Source organism: Nicotiana tabacum, chromosome 8 (assembly GCF_000715075.1).
Source record: "Nicotiana tabacum cultivar K326 chromosome 8, ASM71507v2, whole genome shotgun sequence".
NCBI lineage: Eukaryota > Viridiplantae > Streptophyta > Magnoliopsida > Solanales > Solanaceae > Nicotiana > Nicotiana tabacum.
In genome coordinates, this window is record NC_134087.1 from 205,733,505 (window position 1) to 205,748,255 (window position 14,751).

The 14,751-nt window shown below is 36.9% G+C and overlaps 2 protein-coding genes and 1 pseudogene across 2 annotated transcripts; 2 read left to right on the forward strand and 1 right to left on the reverse strand.

Moving 5' to 3' along the window:
* Positions 1-9,458, reverse strand: part of LOC107831312 (putative late blight resistance protein homolog R1B-16) — a 39,155-nt pseudogene extending 29,697 nt beyond the window's left edge.
* A 1,267-nt stretch (positions 9,459-10,725) lies between these two features.
* LOC142163511 (uncharacterized) lies at positions 10,726-12,874 on the forward strand. Its single transcript, XM_075220806.1, has 4 exons — positions 10,726-10,891; positions 11,254-11,458; positions 11,638-12,188; positions 12,396-12,874. Exons 1-4 carry the CDS (start codon positions 10,726-10,728, stop codon positions 12,872-12,874), a joined length of 1,401 nt encoding a protein of 466 aa, XP_075076907.1.
* A 5-nt stretch (positions 12,875-12,879) lies between these two features.
* LOC142163512 (uncharacterized) lies at positions 12,880-14,394 on the forward strand. The gene is made up of 3 exons (XM_075220807.1): positions 12,880-13,005; positions 13,208-13,483; positions 14,362-14,394. The coding sequence occupies exons 1-3, from the start codon at positions 12,880-12,882 to the stop codon at positions 14,392-14,394; spliced, it is 435 nt and encodes a 144-aa protein (XP_075076908.1).
* The last annotated feature ends 357 nt before the right edge of the window (positions 14,395-14,751 follow it).

The following is a 14,751-nucleotide window of genomic DNA, read 5'->3' on the forward strand; positions in this document are numbered from 1 at the left end:
TAACCCCTCTCCGTCTCACCACCTCCTTCAAAAACCAAACAGGCCCGTCGACACTGTCCAAAGACGACGACCAACAGTCCCATCGTCGTCACTGTCCCGCATGCCTCACGTCCGAACACCACCACAAACGACGCCCATCTCCTCCGAATGTTCACCATCATCGTTACCATCTCCGAACATCCCCACCTCCGTGAAACCACCATAGTTGCTCCTTCCTCAAGCCAAACGACCCCCCACACCTCAGCTGCTATCTAGCAGCATCTATTGCTGCATCCAGCAAACGAAAACCACCCCCAACCCTAACCCAAAACCACCACGAAAACCACCAGTCCGTCACCTTCCCCATCACCCTCCTATCGTGAAACCCCCATCCCCCCACGTCGGACCCCAGCTCCTCGACCTCACGTCTAGTGACCATCCGAACTACCAGCCCACGACGACTTCTTCTCCTTCGTCGTAACAAAGGAAAAAACAGTCCGGCGATCCTCCAGTAAATCCGACCATCGCTGCTTTCCGTTCAGCCCCCTCACGTCCAAATGACCACCTGGAAAAACCAGTCGCAGTCATGACTCATTTTGGTCCGTTCGTGTTCGAGTTTCTGGCGCGAGCTATTCAGTCCGAGCTCTGACGACCTTCTCTATGGTTTCCCGTTCGAGGTTATCCGTCGAAGTCGATGTTGAGGTTTGGTCCATGGCTCTATGCGTTTCTGTTTATTCAGGTTAGTAAACCTCGATGTATTAGATAAAGAAACTTTACATTAAATGTTCGAAGATGCAATATAGAAATTGGTATGATAATTTTCTGCTTATGTTTCACCGTATGCATTTTAGTTCATTTTTGTGTGATGTTATTATTGTTTACTTGATGTCATTTGATTTAGTTGTATTAGTAGTCCTAAGACACAGTTTGACGTTGATTCGTTCGTCCCTTCATTGTCTCAGTTTATTTGGACAAAATTAGTATTAGTACATGTTGTTACTACGCCCGAAACACTCATTCGCTTAACTTCTTTTATTAAATCTTGACAAGTTATGAGATTGTAGTTGTAAATAAGCCGTAAGGTTTAGTATTGTTAAAGGCGTAAAAATGGCATCCTTTTAAAATATAAAATAAAAATAAATAATAAAATAAAAAAAACGGGACAAGCTTCACCAAAAATAAAAAATGTACAGATTGCGGAACCCTCACAAAAATATATGCATTAAATACTTAGATTCCGGGACGGGCCGTTTAGCAAATTTCACGGCCCTACCCAAAATAATAATGCGCTAGTTGCTTTAGGCGCGCCTTCAATAATGTTATCTCCCTAAACTCGGGTGCACATTTATGTGACCCAAATCCAAATCTCAACGGGATCGAAATACGCCTCTAATCACGGGCACATTGATTGTGGCGTGGCCCGAGATGCATTTCCATGACGTTGCAAATTCCTTTTAAAAAATAAGAATGAGATGAGCCTCGCCGAATAAAAATACAAATTGCAGGGCCCTCAGTAAATACTTGTTTTAAATTACTTAGAATTCAGGAGGGCCGCTTAGCGAATTTCGTGGCTTTCCCAAAATAATAGCGCGATAGTCTCTTTAGGCGCGTGTTTAATAATTTACTTTCTTAAACATGGGTGTGCATTTCATGCGACCCAAATCCCAATCCCAAAACATCAAATAAAATGTGTTCCGGATTATAGGTGCATTTCATGTGACGCAGTCCAAAGACGTGTTTTAAATGATGTTCACATTCTTTTAAAATAATAATTATAAAAGCGGTAAAAAGTTAAATTTTGCACATAAGTTCACACGTGTATAAAATCAGATAATCAAGCCGAATATAACAGTTGAGCGACCGTGCTAGAACCACGGAACTCGGGAATGCCTAACACCTTCTCCCGGGTTAACAGAATTCCTTATCCGGATTTCTGGTACGCAGACTATAACATGGAGTCATTCTTTTCCTCGATTCGGGATTAAAATTGGTGGCTTGGGACACCCTAAATCTCCCAAGTGGCGACTCTGAAATAAATAAATAAATCCCCTTTAGATTGTCCTTTAATTGGAAAAAACTCCCTTGCACCCCCTCGGGTGCGGAAAAAGGAGGTGTGACAATCCTCAGAAAGGTGTTTTAAGTTTTTCTCTGCACTTAAAAAGCAGGATCATTTTGAGTGGAATGAAGATTGTCAGCAAGCCCTTAGAAATTTGAAAACTTACTTGTCAAAACCACCGTTGTTGGCAAAACCAAAGGTAGGAGAAAAACTTCTCATTTATCTGGTCGTATCTGAAGTCGCGGTAAGTGCTGTTTTAGTCCGCGAGGACCAAGGTAAACAATCTCCTATTTATTACGTAAGTAAGTCTTTATTGGAAGCTGAGACACGATACCCACAGTTAGAAAAATTAGCATTAGCTTTGGTCATGGCATCTAGAAAGTTAAGACCTTATTTTCAATGTCATCCCATTGTTGTAGTTACTGCTTTTCCGCTTCGAAATATTTTGCATAAACATGAGCTTTCAGGAAGATTAGCGAAATGGGCTATAGAACTAAGTGAATATGAAGTTATTTATCAACCCAGGACCGCTATAAAGTCTCAAGTACTAGCTGATTTCGTGACTGATTTTAGCCAGGGGATGCATTTAGAAGCAGAGAAAGAATTATTAGTTTTTAATGGTGCGAACCCGGGGACTTGGGTTTTATACACTGACGGTTCATCTAATGTAAAAGAGGCAGGCTTAGGAATAGTCCTCGTACCACCTGCGGGGGAGACCATTAGACAGGCTATAAAATGTCATTCTATAACTAACAATGAAGCAGAATATGAAGCTATAATTGCAGGTTTAGAATTGGCACGAGAACTCGGCATAACACAGATTATAATCAAGAGTGATTCTCAACTCGTGGTTAATCAGATGCTGGGGACTTACACAGCCAGAGAGTCACGAATGCAAGAATACCTCGCAAAGGTACGGGATTTAGTAAAGCAATTCCAAACTTGGAAAGTAGTGCAAGTCCCAAGAGATGAGAATGCAGAGGCAGATGCTTTAGCAAACCTTGCATCCGCAGCAGACGTGGCAAACAATACAGATGCTTCAGTCATACATCTATTTCATTCTGTTCTCGAACCTGACAAAAACGAGGTAAATTTTAATCATCTAACATGGGATTGGAGAAATGAAATTGTTGCCTTTTTACAGCACGGAACCGTGCCTAATGACAAAAAAAAGGCTTACGCGCTTCGCAAAAGAGCTGCACGATATTGTTTATATCAAGGTAATCTTTATCGAAAGATGTTCGGCGGACCACTAGCAAGGTGTCTCGGCCCTTCTCAAACCGAATATGTCATGAGAGAAGTACATGAAGGACATTGTGGGAATCACGCAGGAGGACGGTCACTGGTAAGAACGTTAATTCGCACAGGATATTATTGGCCTAAGATGGAAGAAGAGGCAACCATTTTCGTGTCCAAATGTGATAAATGTCAAAGGTACGACAATAATATGCACAGACCAGCTGAGTTACTACATACTGTTTTAGCCCCTTGGCCCTTTATGAAATGGGGAATGGATATCGTAGGTCCACTTCCACAAGCAAAAGGTCAGGTAAAATTTCTACTCGTACTTACAGATTATTTCACTAAATGGGTAGAAGCAGGGGCATTTAAACAGGTACGAGAAAAGAAGTTAAAGACTTCATATGGCGCAATATAATATGCCGCTTTGGAGTACCAAAGGAGATTGTATGTGACAATGGACCACAATTCATTGGAGCACAAGTTACAGAATTTTTTCAAAGTTGGCAGATCAAAAGAATAACATCTACGCCATACCATCCAGTGGGGAATGGACAAGCGGAATCAACTAACAAAGTTATTATCAATAACTTGAAAAAGAGGTTACAAGGTTCAAAAGGTAATTGGCCTGAGGTGTTACCCGGAGTACTATGGGCTTATCGTACAACGACCAAAACAGGCACTGGAGAAACACCATTTTCGATGGTTTATGGTACGGAAGCCTTAATACCAGTTGAAATAGGTGAGCCAAGCACACGGTACGATCAGGCAACGGAGGAATCCAATAATGAAGAGATGCGGGTTACCCTAGATTTACTTGAAGGAAGAAGAGAAGCTGCTTTGATAAGGATGGCAGCACAAAAGCAAGTAATAGAACGATATTACAACAGGAAAGCACGCCTCAGATTTTTCAAAATTGGGGACTTCGTGCTTAAAAAGGTTTTCCAATCTACAAAAGCTGTTAACTCAGGAAAGCTAAGTCCAACATGGGAAGGACCATACAAAGTTCGTGGCATTGCGGGAAAAGGAGCATACCAGTTGGAAACAATGGATGGTAAAGTTTTACCCTCACATTGGAATGTTGTCCACTTAAAAAGATATTACTTTTAAGAAAGTACCTACGGTCAGGTATCATCATGTAAAAATTCTTCTCTTGATTTTTTAATATTTTACTAACGATTTTAGATGCTAGGCTAAATATCCTAACTCGTGCCAAATGATGAGTCACAACCTGCAAGGCAAAATGGAGTATGCTTAAATTCCTAGCCCAGGGTTACAATTAATCTGATGGAAATACACACGAGTTAGGCAGTCTTCATCTATAATCACATAGTCGAGTCCCGTATATCTTTCTGTTTCAGGAAAAGGGCCAAAGTAAAAAGAAATAAACAAGTGTTCGAGGCTTCATACTTCACCGCTCAAACACTTGGGGGACTACATATTATACACAGATAGGTGCAAAGAAACAGATACGAGTATCGAATAAAAGTCGGCCAAACTGAAGCAAGTGTTGAGAAGAAGTTACGAAGTCTTCAGCATTCATGAGAACAACAGAGTCATCTCTCAAACTCATAAACAAAGTCACCTCTCAAACCCTTCTTAACGTGTAAAGATAGGGTCATGACTATGTACTGAAACAGGTTATAAAAAAATGAATCAGATACGAGTATCGAATAAAAGTCGGCCAAACTGAAGCAAGTGTTGAGAAGAAGTTACGAAGTCTTCAGCATTCATGAGAACAACAGAGTCATCTCTCAAACTCATAAACAAAGTCACCTCTCAAACCCTTCTTAACATGTAAAGATAGGGTCATGACTATGTACTGAAACAGGTTATAAAAAAACCTTGTTTAGTTTATGTTATTTACAAATCTGTTACAAGAAAAACAGTTACGAGAAAAGTTGTAGATGTATTGTAATACATGTAACAGTCAAACACTTGTTAAAAGTTTATGAATGAAAACTTGCCAAAGTTGTTTCATACAAAACGTGTGTTTTCCTATTACTTTCATCGTATTTTAACACCATTATGAAGTTGAGACGTCTTCTTCATTAAGTGTCGATAAAATAAAAGGGCCCTCTTTTATAAGCCTCATGTCAATAAGTCATGGGAGAATCATAAAGCATTTTCAAAGGATAAAAATGCTAAACTATTCTATAAGTCCTAAATAAGTAAAGAAAAGGCAAGAGTAGAACACATTGAAGTATTAACAAACTTCTTGATCTAATTAAAAAGACTAAGTAGAAACTTACTTAATAAAAGTTTATACAATTGCCCCATTATGATAACTGGGGACTTTCACCAAAAAATCCTTTAAAAAAAACTAAGGGATCAAACCATCATTCAGTTGAGGGGATTGTCACGGAAGCTTCAACTTCCATAGACTGGGTGGTAGAAGTTTCACCCTCTGAAGCTGGAATAGCAACATTTTCAGGAACTTCAAGGGTAGGAGAAGGAGTATCAGTAGACTGTTGGCTTTTCTCGATGGTATCTATGACTTTAGCCAGTTCAGACTGCAAGTCAAAACCCTCTTGAGCAGCTTCTGTCAAAGCATCACGACGAGATTTCAGAAAAGCCCAACTCACTTCTATGTTAAAATTTTCCTCTAGAAGTCCATATTCCTTTTCCCACATAGCAAAATCGTTTTTTAAAATTTGATTTTCAGCTAAATGGGAATCAAGGGAAGCTTCAAGAGAAGCATGAGAACTCTTCAAGGCTTGAATCTCGACAGAAGAAGTCTGTAAGTCAGCCTGAGCTTGAGTCAAGCTTTGCACTAACTCTCCTGCATATTCTTCCTTTTTAGCCAAAAGTGCCTTCAGCTCTCTAACTTCTTCACTAGCTCTGGATAATTGTTATGACAAAGAGCATTCCAAAAGCTCTTTGTCTCTTTTCAATTGGCTTGAAGAAGCTTTGACTGTTGCCAGCTCAGAAGTTAAACCACGGTTTTGCTGCTCTAGGAAGTTTTTATCTTCTTGCAACTCTTCTATAGTTCCTTGAGCATTTTCGAACTGCTCCTTCCAGTTGGTTGCTTCAAGTTGGGCTCCCCTAGCTATTTCCTCAGCCTCGTGGATAGACTTTTCAGACTCACGAGCTTTTCTTTCCAGTAAGGAAATTCTTCTCATTAGTTCCGTGCTAATAAGGTTAGCCTACAGAGGTAAGTCATGGAAATGAGAAATTGAAGATAATTTTAAAAAAAAAACTTGTTGGTAGAAATACCTTCAAAGTAGAATGAACTACGTCGTTCATCAAAGTTAAGCAGCTATGGCTCTCCATCTTCTTCTTCTCGATATCTCCAATGAGAGGTTCGAGCCAAACATTGGCTCTGCCAGTCTTCCTCAGGAGGCTATGATTGGCAGGAACTTCCAAAGTAACACTTCTCATTGACATATTTCCGCTGCTAGAACCTGTCTCTGTATGATGAACAGAGGGAAAGAGGAGCAGCGGAGGGAATAGAAGGAATGGAAGGAAAAGATGTCGAAACCAACACCGGAACAGAAGCAGGTGCGGTTGAAGTAGCCAAGGGAACAGATATAGGAGTAGTAGAAATTGGCAAACAAATGGAAGGTGTTAAAACTGGTAAAGAAACACTTACGGTAGGCAGAGGAATGGAGGAAAGAGGAACAAGTGAGGAAAGAGGAGCTTCGTCAAAAACAGGTCCGAGCTCGTCACTCTCGAAACCACTGTCAAAAAGGTGCTGAATTGATTCATTATTATCTCTTGGTTCGGCATCCTCATCAGATTGAATCAAAATAGGCTCGGTGGTGGAGGTACGAGCAGGAGAGTTTTCAATTTCATTATCAATTATTATTCGTCTCCTGACCCTTGGCCTGGTAATTAGGGAGGTACCCTCCTCTTCTTCTTCAGAACTTTCCTTTGTAGCTTTTCTTTTAGGCAGCAAGGCTCGAGCCTTATCTAAATCCAGAGCAGCATTCGCAGACATGCGAATGGCCATAGCTACCTCAGCTGTCATTCTTCTAATGCCAAATCCTGATTAAAGAATGGATATACATGATTAAAGTTGAGGAAAAAGTGCTTAACATGTAAAACAAAATTTTGTAAAAGAGGGGATACCATGTGTTTTGACTTTCCAGCCATGTAAGGAAGAAATTGATTTCCAAGTTCTTTGCTCCCTAGTAGCAATTTTCAAAAGTGAGTCTACCCAACCACGAAAGTTGGGAATAGGTTCCACATCTCCCATGGTTTCTACAAAAAACCAAGAAGGGACGAGGTTAAAAAACAACATTCTTTTGAAATTCTCAAAAGCAGGTACGGTAAATAAGAGAAAACTTACGTTCAAAATTCCACTTCTCAGGAAAGGGAATATTTGTTTCACCAATCAAATCCACTGTACGGACAGCAACGTAACGGATATACCATCCACGATCTTTGTCATCCTCACGGTTTACCAAAACTTTTTTGCTCCTTGCAGTTAAGGTGAAAACCCCATGGCGTATTAAGTTGGGATGGTATAGATGAATGAGATGAGAAAAGGTGAAATTGACATTGGCCTTGGATGATAAATATCTCAAACAAGCCACTGTTCTCCACACCAATGGACCAATTTGGGCCAAACAAATGGTAAAGAAACGACAAAAATCGAGAATAACTGGGTCAATCGGAGGATTAAAACCCAAAGTGAAGGGGTAAGTGTAAACAGAAGAATACCCATTTCTAAAAGAAGAAATTCTTTGATTTGGGGAAGGAATTGACATTCGAAGACTATCCTTCCAATTACAATCTCTTCTTATAGTGGGGATTGTAAGCTCGGTTACTAATGTTGGGTAAGTATCGGCTCTTTCTAAATTTTTAATTTGTTTTTGAAGAGACGTTTTGTCACTTTCAAAAGACAAATCACTGGGAACTATATCATCAACTGAGGGTTCTTGAGAAGTATCAAGAATTTCCCTACTCTTAGAAGAAGGGGCTTTTGGAACAAAACTCCTTGAAGAAGAACCAGAGGAACCGCCTCGCGTAGATTCTAACCCTGTTCGAGGCCTACTTCCTCCGCCTCTTCTGTGTCTAATAGGGGCGTTGGGGAACTGATCTAGAATTGGAACTTTTTTACGGTTAGGGTTTGAAGAAGACATTGTCAAGAAGAAGGTATGTGTCGAAGATTAGTGAAGAAGACAAAGGAAGACAAAGTTATGTGTAAAATGGGAACCGTCAACTTTTTAAGTATAATGATGAAAAGCCTATAATAAAGGCAGCTATCACTTCGTAAATAGTGAGAATGAAGAAGTCTCGAAGAAAGGAATGAATAGCAGAATCAATTATAAAATGATACATGGACAGAGCATTAAATGGAAAAGACTGCTGAGACGTTAGTACTGTCATGAGCATTAATTGTGGCAAAAGTTCTTTTTACATGAAGATCCACTTCCCAATTATTTAATTGATAAAAAAAAATGGAAAGTGGGGGGACTATCTGTATTGGGAAAAAAACTGAATTTATATTAAAAATGATGTGGCATGATACGTGGATTAGTTGAATGGTCAAAGAACAGCAATTGACTAAGAGGCACGGTGAAAACAGTCACGGGAAGAAGAATTTAAATAAGCACGAGACGACGTATAGATACGAGTCTCGTACCAATTTAAATTATTTGCAGCCAACGGATTAGAAGGCATTGAAAGCAAGGATCAGATGACAGAAAGGAGCCCAAATTCATTATTAAATGTCTGATACGTTATAAAGTTGGTATTTAATAGGAATGATTGTGTAACGGCCTATTTAATGTCATTTATTGCTCATGATTATATCATTAAAGCTGAGGCTTTATTCCTTTACCTAGAATGATCTATAAAGGGAAGAAGGATCATCATTTGTAAGGACACGGAATACTATTGAGAATTCATTGAAATACTTATCTATTTACCTTCTGCCATTGTTCTCAAAAGTATTTTATTTTTGTCTCCTGATTATCAGTAACCCGAATTTCTCTTTTAGCTTTGACCAAGGACTCATATTTTTGGTTAAACAAACCTTATCTTCAGCATTGAATGCTACCTCTACGATTTCAGATTCCAAACTTGTCAGTGCTTCAATATCCTCTGTTATATTACAAGGTTTCTCCATAGATCTCAAGGAGTCAAGCTTTTCATTGAACGATTGCAGAGTAAGTCCAGTCAATTCCATTGATTGGTCTATGGTGTTCATAAGAGAAGTAATAGCAGCATAAGCCATAATTATGTGTGATAAAAATAGGAATGTTTCTGCACAGAGAAAAAGGCAGAACCTCTTTTTTCTAATGCCACAATTAAGTTGGTAATTTCTCAATAATTTTAAAAGCAAAAAGTGGAAAGGTCTTTCTGTTGTTCCATCACATTTCCAGCTGGAAGTAATATGAATAGTCCCAAAAATATATTTAAACTGTTAATAGTTTTTTTTGTTCCAAATTAAAATGTTTGTCACTTTTTGCTTCTCAATAGTCATACTAAGGAAACTTCAATTAATATTTTAAATCACATCATCGTTTTAACGTAAATAAAATTCTCTTTTTCAGTATTCCTTTTGTAATTGCTAGATGAATAAAATTCTCTTTTTCCCTAACTTCATTACCCTAACTTCATTAAGAAAAGAAAGTTTCTATGAGAGCATTAAGTAGGGAAGTTTGATTTATATTCTCTTGAAATACCTTTATTCAAAAACAACAACTTTACGTCATAATAATTTTAGCAAAGGAAATCCTTTATTCACATTACAAGTGGTCTTGACTTTAGAGACTGTAAGACATTTTGGTAAGTGGTAAATTTTCTATAACACATAAATTAAATAGGGATTTTTTCCTTCATATACCATATATGAAATTTTATTACCAAATATGTGCATAGTATCTACATTACCCGCCTAGTTCACATTTTTCCTACAATTCACGTACCATTTGTCTATTATGAATAATTAGGGCAGAATATTCCATAAAAACGTGCTAAAAATCAGGAAAGAATCTTGGGATAGATTGATTCTACATTAACTTCAAGTTTTGAAAAGGAAAGGAGATTTCGCATCTGCATAATTTACTCTTAGAATACAATTTGAAATTTTTTTAAAAAAAAATACGACCAGCTTCAACAAACTACGAACAGCATCAACAAACTGAATTCAAATTGTAGAATTCAAATCTTCGAGATTCAACAACTCAACATTGGTATATACTGTTCTTCGTTCGTTTTCAGAAAACAAATTGGCGATCATAAATCTGTTCTTCATCTTTTTTTCTCTCAATCTACAAATACAAAAAAACGAAAAAATTTAGAATAATACATCAGCAATCATGTCCAAAATCGCAATCATGCTATAATTGAATGGGAATTGGGATAACTATGGCAGATTTAGAGATTTTGAAGTTGATGTCATTGTGGTAGATGAGAATGCAAGCTACAGTATTCTGATTTCTACAATTACAGAACAACTATCGATTGATACTTTAGAAAAAATTGTAGAAATCAAATACATGGTGAACGACAATTGTCCCCCAATGGAGATTAGGAATGATATGGGGGTTCGTGTGTATATGGAGACCAAAAAGGAGAATAAAAACTTAGGTTCATATCTGTTATGTATAAGTGTACGAGATTTCAATATGGAATTGGCAATCACCAACGATAACACAAGTGCAGGTTTGTATAGTTGTAAATTGCATGGATTTATGTTTTTACGGTATTATCTTCAAAATTACTACAGCTATCTACAATTAAACTACAAATCTGTTTAATGATATAATAAAGCAATGTTGTTTTCAAAATTACCTACAAAGTTAGTACATTTATAAAACAACATAAACTACAATTATGATTAGAAATTGTTGATTTCAAAATGTTGTCTTCAAATAAAACTACAATTGCAACAGTTATAGTAGAAATTAACTATAATGGCTGACATCCTAAAAATGGATGACTACAAAATTTTCACTATATCTACAAATTCTCTACAAATATTCTACAAAATTATAAGTACACTGTTTATCTTTATTTTGATGCAGGTTCATCTGGATCCATAAAGTTACTTGATATATCATCATCTCCAGCTATAAAGGAATATCAAAGTGAAATAATAACAGAATCTACGCAAACTGCTATTGAAGAAGGACAAGTGTATCATGACAAACAAACTGTAGCTGCTGCAATGAAGCACTTTTCTGTGATGCACAAGTTCCAGTTCAGAGTTAAAAGATCTAGTCTTAGAAGGTATGGAGATATTTGTGGAGAAAAGACCAATAAAAGCAGTGTTATACTCAAGATATGTGTAATGTAACATTGTAGATAAATTGTAGTTACATTGTAGTTTATGTTACTTTATGTTAAAACAGTCCGTTTGTTGCATCTACATTTATAATCTGTATTAAATATTGTATTTCTTTTTGTAGCTACTGGCTTGTATGCATTGGTGAAAACTGTAAATGGCACTTCAAGGCAATGTCAATTAATGATTCTGCAATGTTCAAGATAAGGAGTTTCAACCGACAACACACATGCTCCCTAATGGACGAAACATTCATACAGCGCAAACGTACAGCAGATGTAGTTGGTAGCATGGTAATTCCAAAGTATTGTGATCCTAAGACTGTTTACACACCAAAAGACATACATACTGACATGTTATCCAAACACGGAGTGAACCTAAGCTACATGCAAGCATGGAGAGCAAAGGAAAAGGCTCTACAGTTTTTGAGAGGGAATCCGGCTGACTCCTACAGCAAATTACCCAAATATTTTTATATTCTTGAGGAGACTTATCCTGGTTCGGTTGTTAAATTGAAAAAGACAACAGATGAATGCTTCTTATACGCATTTGTTGCTCTTTGTACATCAATAAGTGGTTGGCAACATTGTAGGCCAGTAGTAGTGGTTGATGGGACATTCTTAAAGTCAGCCTACAGGGGGATTACGCAGACAACAAGCACCATGGATGCAGCAGGTAAAAAGTGTAAAAATTTTGTAGTCATTTTGTAGGCAGTCTATAAAATGTAGATATATTGTAGTAATTTGTAGTTATTTTGTAGTTATTACATGTAATGTAGATAAAATAAATATATTATGAATATATATTGTAGTTGTTATGTATTTATATTTTTATATGAATTTTCAAAGCTGCCAATTAATATTTTATGAATTAATAATGTAGGAACAATATTGCCCTTGGCATATGCTATGGTTGATTCTGAAAACGACGCATCTTGGAAGTGGTTCTTTGAGCAATTCAAGCAGGCATATGGTGAAAGACCTTCAAAGTGTGTTGTTTCAGATAGGAATGAGAGTATACTGAAGGCAACATCAATTGTCTATCCGGGCATCCCACACTACTCTTGCATGTGGCATATTTGGACAAATATAAGGTTAAAATTCAAGAAGGGTCATCTACAATTGCATGAATTGTACTTTGCTACAGCACGGTCATACACTCTGGATGAATTTAATGAAAGGATATCGAAGATTGAAGAGGTAGACCCGCGTGTGAAATCTTACCTATATGATATTGGTTATCATAGATGGTCAAGAGTACATGCAACAGTGAATAGAACGTGGACAATGACATCAAATATTGCAGAGTCGTTGAATGCAGTAACAAAGATGCAAGAGAGCTGCCGATATTTGACCTTTTAGAGTATATGCGGACACTGCTAGAACGTTGGACCAATGAGAAGTTATTGAAGGCGAAGGGTACTTTCACATTTCTTGGGGCCAAATTCAACAAAGAATTAGATGACAACAGAACATTATCTCAGAAGCTTAGGGTAATATATGTTTATTTGGTGCAGAAAAATGAATTACTTAATATGCAGTGTTTCCAGATTGTATATAAATTGTAGTCAAATTGTAGATAATTGTAGATTGTGTATAAGGTGTAGAATATTTGTAGATGATTTGTATATAAGTTGTAGATAATAAATATTTTTGATTGAGATAATATTTTTTCTGTTTGTTCTGCAATTGTAGGTGAGGGCTTCAACAGATCATATACATACTGTGTTAGATGGTGTGAAGCGGTACATTGTGTGTCTAGAAAACAAGAAATGTAGTTGTGGCCAATTCCAACTTGAAGAACTTCCATGTGCGCATACTTTGGCAGCATTAAGGCACAGGAATGAAACATATGAAAACTATTACTCTTCGTATTACACAAGGGAGAGCCTTCTGCGTACGTATGAAATGCCAGTAAATCTTCTTCCTGATGAAAGCAAATGGAATGTGCCACAACATATTTTGGATGAGGTAGTAAAACCACCGACGAGAGATAAAAGACAGCCAGGGAGACCTCAAAAGGAAAGAAAACCTATGATGAAATAAAGTCAAAGAAGTACAAGGTGTCATGTGGAAATTATGGAGGTGAAGGGCATAACAAAAGATCTTGCAAGAATGCGCCCACGAAGAAATGAATATCATGTAGTTAGAATAGTTATTCAAAATAACTGTTAGTGAGTTAAAGTTAGCAGATTTTTTGTGTAATAGTTTAAGTTTTTAAATATCATTATGAAGTAGACTAAAATTTGTTTATGTTTGTTTAATATGCTACATTTGTTTTTAAAGATCAGGCATCTAAATTTGTCTTTGATAGAGTGTAATTAAATTTAAATATTTATTATCTACAATACAATTGATATTAAAAAAAATAACTTTAATGTAAAGTGTTTCCAGATTGTAGGTAAAATATAAGTTAACTATATTTAAATTGTAGTCTTAGTAATAATTTGTAGATGATTTGTAGATAAATTGTGGGTAATATATTTCTATGATTGGAGTAATTATTTATTCTGTTTGTTGTGTAATTTAACTTCATCTGACAGTTATATACAGATATTACCTAGAACTTGAAGGTATTTCATAAAAATTATGAACATATACAACTACAAAATTATATACAATTACTACATTGAGTGTTGCCAAAATGTAGATATTGTGGAGATTATTTGTAGGCAAATTGTATTCTAAGATGAAAGATAAAATTACAAAACAAAAAGGCATGCTGCAATAAAAAAAATTGTTCATAAAGTAGTGTATTCTCCTTCAACTACAAATTGGCATCAACTAAACTAGGAAAACAGGACAATATTTCTTCTTTCTCTGGACTCTAGTCTTCTCATTCAATGCAGGAGCACCCTTCCTCCTTGCTAGCCTGCCTGTAACCTCACTTTCACTGATTGACCCATCTTCTTGCTTCTTTGTAGCATAGTCCCATATGAGAGCTCAATAGCGTCTACGGTGTTGGTCGATATCCGAAAGGTCTTCTGAAGGGATTGACAAATCTCCAATGCAAACATACTCCACAAAAGCAGCCACAAATACACCACAATCACTGCATAAGACAAAAAAATTTAATTATTTAACAAATGATTATAAAAAAATAATTAAACATCCAGAAAGAGAGAAAGGTTTTTTTATAGTGATCCTTCCTTTTGCTGTGGAATCTCTGCAATCATCCACTGTATGTTGAGAGGGTCTGTAACTGGTTTCTCAATGTATGCCTTTGTGGTCTTGAAGTC